Source organism: Mus musculus, chromosome 5, assembly GCF_000001635.26.
Source record: "Mus musculus strain C57BL/6J chromosome 5, GRCm38.p6 C57BL/6J".
NCBI classification, from domain to species: Eukaryota; Metazoa; Chordata; class Mammalia; order Rodentia; family Muridae; genus Mus; species Mus musculus.
Window position 1 is genome coordinate 110,164,944 of NC_000071.6, and position 13,824 is coordinate 110,178,767.

The 13,824-nt window shown below is 44.0% G+C and overlaps 2 protein-coding genes and 1 long non-coding RNA gene across 21 annotated transcripts in view; 2 read left to right on the forward strand and 1 right to left on the reverse strand.

Moving 5' to 3' along the window:
- Chfr (checkpoint with forkhead and ring finger domains) overlaps positions 1 to 7,030 on the forward strand; it is a 36,219-nt gene extending 29,189 nt beyond the window's left edge. For 8 of the 14 annotated variants that reach the window (XR_001784679.1, XM_030254418.1, XM_011249445.2 and 5 more), the window contains 3 exons: positions 3,181 to 3,288; positions 4,199 to 4,271; positions 5,919 to 7,029. Coding sequence is in view for 12 of the 14 variants with exons in the window: in XM_030254418.1 (XP_030110278.1) it covers positions 3,181 to 3,288; positions 4,199 to 4,271; positions 5,919 to 5,961 (224 nt within the window). In the remaining 2 variants the exon portion in view is untranslated. Of the gene's footprint in view, positions 1 to 3,180; positions 3,289 to 4,198; positions 4,272 to 5,918 lie in introns of all 14 variants that reach the window. The other 6 variants (NM_001289580.1, NM_001289579.1, NM_001289577.1 and 3 more) reach the window with 2 other exon arrangements.
- Positions 2,565 to 11,561, reverse strand: Gm15787 (predicted gene 15787). Of its 2 annotated transcripts, none has more exons than NR_040431.1 (3): positions 11,374 to 11,561; positions 5,320 to 5,404; positions 2,565 to 3,541 (listed from the first exon to the last, which is right to left on the reverse strand). It is a non-coding gene; the product is annotated as a predicted gene 15787 (long non-coding RNA). The 2 variants fall into 2 exon arrangements; NR_040430.1 differs by lacking the exon at positions 5,320 to 5,404 and adding an exon at positions 8,337 to 8,481.
- A 352-nt stretch (positions 11,562 to 11,913) lies between these two features.
- The window catches only part of Golga3 (golgi autoantigen, golgin subfamily a, 3), a 49,614-nt gene continuing 47,703 nt past the window's right edge, over positions 11,914 to 13,824 (forward strand). For 2 of the 5 annotated variants that reach the window (NM_001347389.2, NM_008146.4), the window contains exon 1: positions 11,914 to 11,979. The gene's annotated coding sequence lies outside the window, so the exon portion shown is untranslated. Of the gene's footprint in view, positions 12,149 to 13,824 lie in introns of all 5 variants that reach the window. The other 3 variants (XM_030254534.1, XM_006534961.4, XM_006534962.4) reach the window with 3 other exon arrangements.

A 13,824-nucleotide genomic window follows, 5' to 3' on the forward strand; every position in this document is an offset into this window, starting at 1 on the left:
TTTTTTTTTTTTTTTTTTTTTTTTAATTTTATGTAAGTACACTGTAGCTGCCTTCAGACAATCCAGAAGAGGGAGTCAGATCTCGTTACGGATGGTTGTGAGCCACCATGTGGTTGCTGGGATTTGAACTGCGGACCTTCGGAAGAGTAGTCGGGTGCTCTTACCCACTGAGCCATCTTACCAGCCCCCACCCTGGATTTCTTGATTTTGTACTGTAATAGGAGTAGCTCATACAGAAAGTATGAGTGACTTCCTGTTCTCCCAGTACACTCAGACAAATCCCAGCACCCACTTACTGGTGCATAGCCACCTGTCAGTCCAGCTGCAGAGAATTTGGCATCCTCTACTGGCCTCCATGGGTTACACTCTAGCACAACTATAAGTAAAATAAAGAAGAAAGGAAGGAAGGAAAGAAAGAAAGAAAAAGAGAGAAAGATAAGACTGGGTGCTGAAGAGATGGCACATTTGTTAAGAGCAATAACTGCGCTTACAGAGGTTCTGAGGTCAACTCCCAGCAAGCACATGGTGGCTCACAACCATCTATACAGGGATCTGATGCCCTCTTCTGGTGTGTCTAAAGACAGCTACAGTGTACTCACATGAAAGAAAGGGGTTGGGGGATGGGGGAAAGAAAAGAAAAGGCTGGGCATGGTAGTGTACACCTATAATCTCAGCACTCCAGAGTTAGAGACAGGAAGATCTCTGTGAGTTTGAGGCCAGATGGCCAGCCTAGTCTACATTGCGAGGCCTTTGCAGAGAGACCCTGTCTCATAATAAATTAATTAATTAATTAATTAAAAAAAGGGAAATAGAAGTAATATATAGGATGAAGTAAGACTCACTTGAAATCCCACAGCTAAACCACTGGCTGAGTGCCCTGGGGCAGTGCTTATATACACACTGAGTGGCATGGGGTAGTGCACTGCTTACTGAGCATTTGTGATGCCCTGGGTTTTGTCCCCAATATTGGAAATCATAAGCAAAGAATAAAACAAATGTGGAAATAGTGTTTTCATGTGCATCCAAGCTCTTCCAAAAGGTCCCTACTTGCAGGTTACATTGAAGATGGTGCCCTATTATTGAAGGTCCTGTTTGTGCTCAGCATCTATCACACACTCCCTTCTGCCAACAAATTCCAGGCATTGTTTGTGAGGTAGTGGAACCTGGTCAGAGCTCTTGTGTATACTCTACTGCTGAACTAAATTCCCAGTCTTGCCTTGGTTTCTTATTATTACATAGAGAGTTTTGGGAGGGGACAGGCTTAGAGAAAATGATCATGACCCTGAGTAGGCTCAGACTTGCTGTATATCCAGGGCTGACCTTGAACTCCTAATTTTCCCTCCCAGATGCTGGCAGAAGCCAGCCTATACTACTGTTCCCAGTTTTATATAGTGTTAAGGGTCAAACCCAGGGCTTCAAGCAGGCATTCTATAAACTAAGCTACATTGCCAGCTCTCCATTAAGTTTCCATCTCATAACTTATTTAGCTACTTCATTAAATGACATATCTTTCTTGTTTTCCACTACATTAACACCACAGCTGTTGAGCGTGCAATGCTGTACACCTACAAGTTTTCATTTTAGAATAAGTAGTGGGGATTTTGTTTAATGACTGTGGTATGCACAGCTGAGTCTGCCTTGTGAACACACAACCTTCCCGAGGTTGTGCAGGTCCCACTTCATGTCTGAGCCATCACCTGCCTCTTGGCTTTGCATTTGGCATTGAATTTTGTGACTATGTGAGAAGCTGACAGGGACTTATTCTTTGAATGCCTCTGTGTGAGTGTTAACAAAATTGAAGGCCTTTTTGCATCTATCCATGCTTATTTATGATCCTGGACTTTACATATGGTTTTTTTGGTGGTGGTGGTGGTGGTGGTGGTGTGGGGTCCTTTAGCAGCATTGATATATTATCTTTGTTAAAGTATGTAGTATTGCCCTTTGTGTTGTAGATATGTTCTTACTGTAGCATTACTATTTCACAGTTTATGTTTTTTGTATTTCCATTTCAAAGTTTAAATTGTAGGTAGTCAAATGTACAAGTCATTTCTTGTATGTGATTTCTATTCTGAACACATGTAGGTTTAGCATCCCAAATTTGAAAATGCCTTCAGCACTGTAACTGATAGAGTGCCAAAGACAGGACACCACAAGAAAACTCGTATCTATGCCAGACCTGTAGTGAGGGTCACTGTATTAAATCACCTTCAGGCAATATGTGTGAGATGTGTAGAAAATGTGAATGATTCTGTGGTGAGAATTTCATCCTCCAGTTCTCATTACATACAAATCACCAGGGATGGCGCCACACATCCTTAATTTCAGTACTGGGGAAACAGGCAGGTAGATCTATCTGAGTTCAATATCAGCCTGGTCCTATCTCAAAAACGATGTAGGGAAGCTGGAGAGATGACCCAGCAATTAAGAGTACTGGCTGTTCTTACAAAGGATCCAAGTTTGGTTCCTCAAACCCACATAATGGTTTACAGCTATCCATAATTCCATTTCAATGGAATTCAATGCCTTCTGACTTCTGCAAGTACTGACTACACATGTGGTACATACAGGCAAAACACTTATACACACAATTTATTTTAATCCTTGGGAACATAAACGCAAATATGTTCAAATCTGAAAAATCAATCTAAGCCAGAATACCAGTGACCTACATGTTCTAGATAAGGAATAATTAACCATATTAAATACCTCTGACCCATGTATTTCAGATAAGGAATTACTAATTTAATTTACTTTAGCACAAGAGAATACTCTCTCCAATCTTAAAACTTTTGGGGGGATTTTTAAATATTTAAAATTTTAATCCACGGGTGATTATTTTAGTAGCTGTGAGCATGCGTTGCTCTTGGAGAGGACCAGGGTTCCCAGCGCCTACATGGTGGCTCATGACTATCTGTAACTCTGGTGCCAGAGGATCCATCTTTGCACCTACTGCACACATATGATGCCCAGACATTAATGCACATAAACACTGATAAAATAAAAATAAATAAAAATCCAGCTAAATTGGTATTTAGATTGGTTTTGGGATTATTTTCCAAATGTCTAACCTATTGAGTTGATGTGTTAGTTTCCTACTAGTTTGAAGTGTGTCTATTTTGGTGTTAGAAAATGACATTGCTTGATAAATGGCTGTGTCCAGATATGGCTGTGTTCCCCCAGATTACAGAATCACTGGAAATACTGTGCTGTGTTACTGCTGTGGTCTGCGTAGCTTCCGAGAGCTGACCTACCAGTATCGTCAGAACATTCCTGCTTCTGAGTTGCCAGGTAAGGAGCCCGCGAACCATTTCTGTCTGTATTGGTGTCACCACTCAGTTCTAACAGGCACTTGGGATGGCATGATGCTCCACACTTAGCAGAAGTCAGACACACAGCATGGTTGAGCTCGAACTTGCTTCTCAGAGTTGGTCAAGACAAATAAAGACATTATAGATACCACTGGAGCAGCATCATTTCCTTCACTTGGTTTTCAGATAGATTTGTTTTTCTTGTCTGACAATCTTGGCATGGGCTATGAAAACTGATCATAAGAAGAGATAAGATGGAAGTTAGCATGAGAGCTTAGTAAAGGGCTTGCTGTACTGGTATGAAGACCTGAGTTCAGTCCTCATGTTTTATTTGTAAAAAAAGGGTTATGTGGGTCTTACAGAGGTCCCAGGTTCAGTTCCAAGAACCTACGTGGCAACTTATCTGACACCTTTTCAAACACATACACAGTATACGTATGTATATGCAGGCAAAGCATTAGTACACATAAAATAAGTAAACCTATTTTAAAAACAAAGAAGGCTGGCTGGTGGTAACACACACCTTTAATCCCAGTACTTGGGAGGTATAGGCAGGTGGGTCTCTGAGTTCAAGGCTAGCATGAACTATAGGGCAGAAACTGCAGCAACTGCCAGAAGCCAGGTGTAGCATCTCGTGTTTGTAATTCTAGAACTAGGGACAAAACCAAGCAGATCCCTAGGTTTGCCTAGGTGGCAAGTCCCAGGCGAGTGAAAGACCTTGTCTCAAAAAAATCAAGGGAGATGACGCCCAACATTGACCTCTACACATACATTTCTACCCACACATTTGCACCTGTATGAACATACATGAACACACACACACAGATTCCTTTAGCTACATGAAAGGAATATGATGCCATCTGATGTAGACATGCATTTCTCTTTTCCAGTGACTGTAACATCCCGTCCTGACTGCTACTGGGGCCGTAACTGTCGCACTCAGGTGAAGGCTCACCATGCAATGTGAGTGAGGCTGGGGAATGTGTGGGTCAACTGCAAGTCTTTCAGGCTTAGGGCTTGTGAAGACAAGAGTAATATAAGTTATATGCTTAAAAGATGCACTGATTTGGGAACTTTAGGTATACTTCAGTAGTAGAAATGCAAAGTTCTGGCTTCAGTTCTCAGAATCCTACTCCATCCCCCAAATACACATACGTATGCTAATTTAATCCTTATACTTCTATAAAATCATGCAGTATGTAAAATAGTGTTTTCAAGTAGAAATTGTGCTTCTGTTACGGTGTTTCTTAAACCGCTTCTCTGCAAGTGTCCTCCTCTGTCTTTCATCTGTGTCTTTGTGGATGAGTCACATTATGCCTCGACTGACAGCCTCCAGAGCCCACAGGCAGATTCTAGTGCCAGCTCTCTCTGGGCCAGCAGCTGTGGGCTAAGCACATGTCTCCCAATTACTGGCCCAATTTGTGTGATAGAGTAATACCTGGGTTTTTCTTCATCTTGTGTGAGTGGAGGTTGTGTTGTAACTTAACCACACCTGTCTTAGGTTTTTACTGCTGTGAAGAGATGCTATGTCCAAGGCAGCATTTAATTGGGGCTGGCTTACAGGTTCAGAGGTTCAGTCCATTATCATGAAGGCAGTAACAAGGCAGCATCCAAGCAGACATGGTGCAGGAGGAACTGAGAGTTCTACATCTTCATCTGAAGGCACTCAGGTGGCAGAGGTGGATCTCTGTGAATTCAGACCAGCCTGGTCTACAGAGTGAATTCCAGGACAGCCAGGGCTGCACAGAGAAACTCTGTCCTGAAAACACAAAAATACAAGCAAGCAAACAAACAAAAGAGTGCATGCTGCTCTTGCAGAGGATCTGAGTTCAGTTCCCAGCACCCACACTGGGCATTAGTAACCACCTATTCCTCTCTTGTCAGAGGATTAGACATTGGTAGCCTCCTCAAGAACCCACATGCAGGTGTGCATACCTCCAAACAGACATATACCTACCACTAAAAATAATAAAAATAAATTTAGAAAAAGGGTGGGGGAACATTTGATCACCTGTTCTCCTTTGTTCATTGCTGTATGGATGTGAGTAGCAAAGACAGATGCCACTTTCTGCATCATCTCCAATGTTGCTCCTGGTCTGTGGAGAGGGGAGAGTGGCCTCCGTTACCTCAGGACCTGTCTCCACCTTGCTGGCTAAAGTGCAGGCAAAGGAACACACTAAGGGGGCACAGCTCTTGTTCTATGATAAATTATCATAGTGTTTTTATTTTTATTTTAAAATTTAAAAAGAGAAAAAGAAGAAATACTTAGTGGAGCTGGAGAGATGGCACAGTGGTTAAAAGCACTTGCAGTTCTTCCAGACAACTTAGTTTGGCTCCCAGCACCCATGTCAAATAGCACACAACCATCTGTAATTTTAGCTCCGGGGGATTTGATTCCCTCTTCTGGCCACCCTGGTCACCTCTGCACACATGGCATATACTCATACAGGTACATATAAATACACATAAATTTAAATTTTTAAAGAACACAATCTTTTTTTAAGCATAAACATTATTGAGTGAGCTCACATGATTCACACATTCTCATGGGGCAATTACAGTGTGCAGTTTCACAGTTTGAATAGTCTTTGATGTTTTCTCTCTCTGCAGGAAATTCAATCACATCTGTGAGCAAACAAGGTTCAAGAACTGAATATTGGAAGAGACACGTGAAACAGTTACAGAGCACAGGAGGCAATGTTTTTTAAAAGGCCCCATACAAACACTTGAAGGGCATTTTTACAGTTTTCCCTACGCAGCACTGGGGGTTCTGGTCAGGCACTGGGGTGTGGATTTTCCCTTTGTGGAGCGTCATCGTCAGTGACACACACACCACGTGCCCCAGTAACCTGGGAGGCCTCCTGGCCACACCAGCCTTCTAGTCGGTGTAAGAGGATCAGTAGACTGAGTTCTCCCTCCCTCCCACTGGACCGCTCTCCCTCCTGTGTGCTGAGGCAGTGACAGTGCAGGTTTGTACTTTTGTATCTTTTCTACCTTGTACCTTGACTATGGTTAAAATGGGAAGCTCATAGGAAAAGTTGTCAGCTGTGTCAGACGCATTCTCCGGAAGGAAAGGAAGCATACGTTTACAGCCTCCAGGGGTACATAGGATAGTCTCCTGTCTGGAAAGACACAGCCTTTTGTATATTTTTTATTTTAATAAGTTTGGTGCTTATCTTCTAATAAGATTTAAATATTAAAAACTGTAGCACAAATACTATAATTTATAATTTACAAATTGACTAAAATTAGGAATAGCCTCATATTTGGAAGAATGAGCATATGTTTCTGTTTATTTAAAAAAAATTATCAACTGTCCGAAACTGCTAATCCTGGGAAGGAAGTCTTGAGTGTCCAGGTCCTCGACCCAGGGCTGGCTGAGCCCTTAGCCCTCCAGTCCCTGAGAGCAACTCCCTGCTGAAACTCCAGATGGCTCCAGACTGACAGGGCCTTTGCTTTCCAAGCCCTCATCTGGTACATTAGGTTTGCCATGTCATCTGGAATAATACTTGAAATTTTGTTTTTAGGTTTTTTAAAACTTTTTTATCTTTTATTGAAATCACCTGTTATATTTGTTTGAAAACTGGTAACTTTTTGCTTCTCAGGAAAAAAATTTTCAACTGTTGTCTTGCTCTTGATACAGACTGAGAGGCAGTACTCTGTGTTTGTGGGAGATGGTTCTTTTTTTGATTCTAATAAATGAGCTGTGTTTGTTTCTCTTCTTGTGTTGTACTCCTGTGCGAGGCGCCACGTGCTACATGCGACATGCTAATGCAGTCAGGCACCACTGAGTCTTCACCGCACTAAGCGTTCACTACTCTCAATAGTTACTTTATTGCCTGCTGGTCAATCTGGTGGCTTCACCAGCAGATAACGTCTAGAGCTGAGCAAACGGGATGTTTGAGCTTACATCCTGAGCGTCTCTGAACATGGCACAAGACTGTCTTTATTTTCAGACCTGGGCAGTGTTGAATGTGTTAACTACACCTTAAACTCTGGTGCTTGGTATTTAACCCCTGGCCCTGTACGCAGGTCCACAGGAAACAAAGGAAAGCACCTGGGGCAGCAGCGCCAGGGCATCAAGCTTTTGGGAATCACTTAATCCCCAGATCTTTAAGAAAGCATAATGTCAGCCGGGCGTGGTGGCGCATGCCTTTATTCCCAGCACTCCGGAGGCAGAGGCAGGCGGATTTCTGAGTTCGAGGCCAGCCTGGTCTATAATACAAAGTGAGTTCCAGGACAGCCAGGACTACATAGAGAAACCCTGTCTCGGAAAACCAAAAAAAAAAAAAAAAAAAAAGAAAGCATAATGTCTTTGAGGCCAGCCTGGTCTACAGAGTGAGTTCCAGGACAGCCAGAGCTACACAGAGAAACCCTGTCTCAAAAAAAAAGAAAGAAAGAAAGAAAGAAAGAAAGAAAGAAAGAAAGAAAGAAAGAAAGAAAGAAAGAAAGAAAGAAAGAAAGAAAAAAGCATAATGTCCAAGAGTCACCTCAGAGGGGCTGAAGGGATTCCACAGAATTTCTGATGAACACATGGCAGAAAGAACATGTCCGGCTCTAGCATAAGGGAGCTTTGAGCCCTGGCGAACATTCCTGGGTAGAATTTGAGCAGGTTTGTGGGACCCAGGCAGTTCTTTATAGCTTCCTTTCTCTAGATTCCCCATTAGTGACTTGTTGGTATGTGAGATAAGAAAGGGCTTATTTTGGTTTCTAGTTGGAAAGTTTAGTCCATGGTTGTGGGAAAGGCATGTGAAGCTGCAAGTGACCCGTCACATTGACTCTGCAGTCAGAAAGCAGAGAGAAATGAACGCTGTGGCTCCCCCTTCTCTGTATTCTGTTCCTGTTGAGGATCCAGCCCAGGGGTGGTGCAGCCTACACTTTGGGTTGTTCTCCTCAGTTAAACAACCTCAGACACACCCAGACCTGTGTCTCCTAGGTGACCTCAAATCCAGTCAAGCCGATAATGAAGTTGAACCACTCTGCCCAAAAAAGCCAATAATCTGGAGTTGCCTTGCTGCCTGTTATCACCTGTAGGGTGTGCAGGGTTCCTCACAGAATTGACACAGCCTGTTTTCTCTGTAGCTCTTGATCCTTGTGGTCAGCTTGGCCTGCATCTCTGCCTTGCCAGTTGTTGTGTCATTCCTTTTGCTATCAGAAGGACCCCTTCCTGCCCCTGTACGATTCCAAGCACAAGCCAGAAAAGGGTCATGGGGGTGCTCAAGGAACCAGGCTGCCCCCAGTACAACTTCATTAGGCCAGACACCCAATGACAACTGAGAAAACTGGCTTAAAACAAAGGAGCCCCTACTTCCAATTACAAAACGCTGATTCAATCTTCAGTCTTACTCATCTTAGTTACTTGATACTGTAGGTGAGGGGTGATAGGGAATGGTCAGACCAGTATTGTAGCAGGCTTCCCTACCCTGGAACTGGTGTTTGTCTCAAAGACAGCTAACTCAGAGGTGTAGCTGGGAGTTCAAAGTGGGTTTCTGCTAGTTGAGGGGACCCTGCTGACAGCTTACCCTGCGTTGGTCTGGCAGCCTAAGAGAGAGTGGTAACCAGGATGGCCTCACATGGCTCTAGTGGGGCCCAGGTAACAGACCCATAAAGTTGCCACCAGAAGCTCAGAAGTAGGAAACTGAAACTTAGTAAAAAGAACACCAGCCGGGCGTGGTGGCGCATGCCTTTAGTCCCAGCCCTCCGGAGGCAGAGGCAGGCGAATTTCTGAGTTCGAGGCCAGCCTGGTCTACAAAGTGAGTTCCAGGACAGCCAGGGCTACACAGAGAAACCTTGTCTCGAAAAATCAAAAAACAAACAAAACAAAACAAAAAACCACAGAAGTCCAGTGTGGACCCAACTCCAAGTGGGGGTTGATGGAGGAACCCCTGAGGGTTCTCTGGCTTCGTCTTTTCTCTGGCTCCCCTCAAATTTTGTATGCACACCAGTTAATGTTTATACACTGTCAGGGCTGTATAAATGGGCTGGGTTTCTCCTCAAGAAATGAGAATTCCTCAAGCTAGGCCCATAAAGTAGGAGAGGCCAGTCTTACAGACTCAACAGATATACTTAGCCACATGAAGTAAGCTCAGGTGATCTATAGCAGGACTACCTCCTGCTCCTGAGCACTTTGGACCATTAAACAGACATTAGTGTAAATGTCACAGAACATATAGCCCCGTAGCTTATATTAAAGTCAAAGGGAATAAACACTGGGACTTAAAACACTTCCTAGTCTACTGTTACCACGGGCCTTTTCACCCGGCGCTCAAGTTCCCCAAAATCACAACTGAGACTGAGTTATATATGAATAAATGCCTAGACCAAAAGCTTGGACCTGTTCCCCAACTAACTCATAACTTAACCCATTTGTTCTATTCCAAGTCCTGTGACATGGCTTGTTTATCTCTCCTCAGGGTTCATGAGACAATCATCAAGAGTTCCAGGAAAATTTCTCCCAAGCCTTAGACTCTCTTCCAGATCCTCTCTCTTTACAGGAACTTCCACCTCCCTATTTCCTGCCTAAGCTCATAGGCTATCAATCTTTTATTGACAGGTGAAGCTTCCGTACACTGCACAAAAGATTGTCCTCTCTGAGAGTAACAGACTCCAGAAGCTCCCTGAAGTATGCAATATCCTTATGCCTGTGACTGGATAGTGTATGACTTGTCTTTCTGACATCTCAAAGTTTCTTGAAACTCCAAAGTAGATGCTGTCACACCACCCACACATACCATGAAAGCCCGCCTTCATGGTCTTCAGCATCTCAGAAAATTTTATGACCTTGTGACTCGGGTCAAAACCCAGGCATCATCCTTCTTCTCTCGAAGAGCAACTGCATTCTACGTGACAAGAATGAGCTCTGTTCCCACAGCCAGAGTTTGTGCCTGAGCCAGTACTTAACTCTGATCACTGTAGCCTTTGACATCTTTGAAAGATCTGCCTTTCCATTGTCACAGACCCTATGTGGCCATTCTCTAGGCTCACACCGATCTCCCCTCCTCGTGCTACTCGTATTTAACACTCTCCTAGATCTTCATCATGCTCAAACCTCTCGGGCAGGTTTGAAGCATCTTTCCACAGCTATGTTTTCTTTAGAAATTGACTCAGATTGATGAGATGTCTCTACATTTTTTTTAAAAAATTATTATTGTGTATGTATGTGATATGTGTAAATATATATGGTGAGTGTATTAAAGTGCACACGTTGAGATTAGAGGCCAACTTGTAGAGTTGGTTCACTTCTTCCACCACTATATAAGCTTCAAATTGCCAGTCTTATGCTGCAAGTGACCTTGCTTGCTGAGCCACTCACCAGGTTCAGAGAGGTCCTTTCTCAATAATCCATAAGATTGCAGAATGTCTACCCACCTGTCTCTTTATTCAGCTCTGACATCATCTACTCTCTTGTATGTCTGTTTTTTACTATTTCCCTCCAAGAAGTAAGTTTCCTGAAAGCAGACAGCATCTGGCAAAGTCCTTGGCACACAACAGTCCTCAGTAGATACAGCAGGTTCCCCCATCAACCCCTGGACATATAAAGCTGGGACCCTGTCAGTCCTTTTGTCTACCTCAAGACCCTTCAAATTTGTTCATTGACTGATGAGCAGAAACAAAAGGGAAATATCCAAACAATAGGATATTAGCAATAAGAACGAAGCACTAAAAGATGTACAACATGGATACAATTTGAAAAAGAACTCAAAGCTATACAGTATATGAACCCTATTGGTATGAAATGTACAGGCAAGGACACTCAGAAACAGAAATAATGATAAAATCGTAAACAGGAGCAAACTTTACAGCATGTAAATTATATCTTTGTAAAGCTTTGGTCATTTTTATTTGGGGTTGGAAATGTAGCTTGGAGGTGGGGAGGTTACTAGACATGTTCAAGGCCCAGGATACAATCTCGAGCACTGAAAACAAAATGTATACTTAGCATTTTCCCCATGTAGCAGTGGCAATAGTTTAATATTGTGTTGTGAGAACTTCCTCTCCTTTCCTATCTTCACATACTAGAGACTGAACCCAAGAGTTCTGAACTACACCGCAGACGTCTTTTTACCTTTTAAGACAAGTCCCACTTTATAGTCCAGTCAGTCCTCGAGCTTGTGATACTTGTCAGACTTCCTCGTGGCTGGCAATGCAGTCGCGTGGCGCAGTGTCCGGCCATGTATAACACTGGCAATAATACAAACAAGACTGACAAACACTTAGGAACAAGTTGTCAGAACTGTGGTGGAGGCGGTGTCTGGCGGGGAAGCCACGCCCCGGGGGCGTGGCCACGTGGATCGTCATACCCACCAGTCAGAAGGCCGCGAGGGGCGGGAGCGTGGCGAGTCCAACGTCACTACCACCGGAAGCGTTTTTCTTTTTTTGGGGGGGGGGGGAGGGTTGTCCTGATTTCGTCTCTTAGGCTGGAAGTTGTTCCTCTGAAGGGAAGGCACACAAAATTTTAAGTCCACTTTCTGAAGGATATCTCAATCTGTCCGGAGATCCATACCAACCCCAATTTGAAAGTGGCTACTGGCCGCTGAGGGCAGCCTCTCTTCCGGAACGAAGACCTCGCGGACCGTTTGTTTCCGGGGGGTTGCCCGAGACTGGTACCCTGTTGCGCCCCGCCCCTTGCACAGCCACGTCCTACCGGAGCCGCAGGGTTGGGCCGGAACCGGTGAGGGTTTTGGGGGCTATTACTGAGGAGGGTCGGGACCTTGTGGCAGAGGACCGTGGAGGAACTGTTGGGGCAACCCTGGCCGCGCCCAGAGAGGCGTACAGGGGCAAGGCGGATGCAGAGTCCGGTGAGGGTCGCGCAGACTTTGGGTCAGCCGCGGTCAGCTCAAGTCAGTTTTTGCTTTTACTCCGTGGGGTTGGAAACCTGCCTCGCAGCTGGGTTGTCAGTAAATGCAGAGACTGCTTCTGCACCCACGGAATGCGGTCTGCCCTGAGAGCGTTGCTACTGCTGCTTGGTTGGGTCAGCGTGTTTGAAGTCTGCTCCTTTTGCAGTTGATGACGAACGTGACATGGTGGCAAGTCGTACAGTGCGTGGGGGACTTAGGTTGTTTTGATTCTGGTGCTCAGAGGTGTTTGCTGAACATGGTCAGTGGAGTCAGTGACCAGAGAGAGCTAGGCGAACAGCTTACCACCTTCCCACGGGCGCTTACTGAATGTTTATAGAAAAAGAGGCCCTGTTTGTAAAAGGTCCCAGGATACAGTAGTGTTTTGGTCTCTGTTTTCATCACTTTCTGGTGGAGGTATACTGACAACTCAAAACAGTTGAGAGGATTAGGTTTGTGCAACCTTCGGAAGAGTTTACCTTTGAGTCAAGACAGGCCTCCATGACAAGAATCGTTTGTGCAAAATTATTGAGAGGAATGTCTCAAGAAAAGTGAACAAGAAGTGTAGAGACCCTATGGAGAGTCAGTTGTACTTCTGGATGCATGATATAGCCAGATAATGAAAAAAGACACAGCATGTGAGGGGTACAGACATAAGTAGGAACCCAATTAAAGTGGTCTCCGGTCGAGGCTAAGAAGTTTGTATTTTATTGTCAGTAGGACACTGTAAACCATTTACAAATGCCGCCTGACTTTTATAGTCCGTTAATGACTCAGATACAGTGTACCTTGAATGGAAAGAAAAGGAAAAGCCTGGATAGGGTGGCACATGTCTGTTATACCAGCTCTTGGGAAGTCAAGACAGGAAGACCTCAGCCAGCTTGAGGCCCATGCTACATAGCAATATTCTGTCTAAAAAATCCAAAAGCAGATCGGAAAGACTTCTGAGTGGTTGAATGTTATAGAGTCTGATGACCTGAGTTCCCTGGGAGCCCTGTGGTGGAAGGAAAGCATCCACTCTTCAGTTGTCCTCTGCCCTCCACACAACTGTGCGTATGAACACAGACACAAATCTGGAAAATCTTGTTTCTTCCCTATTTCTTATAAAAGAAAGGAAACAGAAGAAATGAAAGTTGCTCAGATTTAAAAATAGCTGGGTTTTGGCCAATTGCTTTAAGTAGTGTTTTTTTTTTTTCTCTCTCAAGTGAGAATATAACTGCAATTTGGCTCTTTCAACAGCTGTTGAAAGGAGAATTAATTACACTTGTTTAGCAGAGACCCTATATCTTATTGTAGTCAATCCTAGCAAAATTTTTGTATTTATTTTCTCTGTGTTTTGTTTTGTTTTGTTTTTCGAGACAGGGTTTCTCTGTATAGCCCTGGCTGTCCTGGAACTCACTCTGTAGACCAGGCTGGCCTCGAACTCAGAAATCCACCTGCCTCTGCCTCCCGAGTGCTGGGATTAAAGGCGTGATCCACCATGCCCGGCTTTATTTTCTCTGTGTTTTTATTGATGAGGAAATAAGCTAAGAGTGGCTCAGAAATCTACCTAACAAGGTCTTACAGCCAAATGGAAAAACAGGATTTGAGGCAAACGTGTTTAACTCAAAGCATGTGAATTATGTCCTTGCTGTACCTGAGGCTGGCCTTTGGTTTTCACTTACATAGAATGCTGTTTGCTG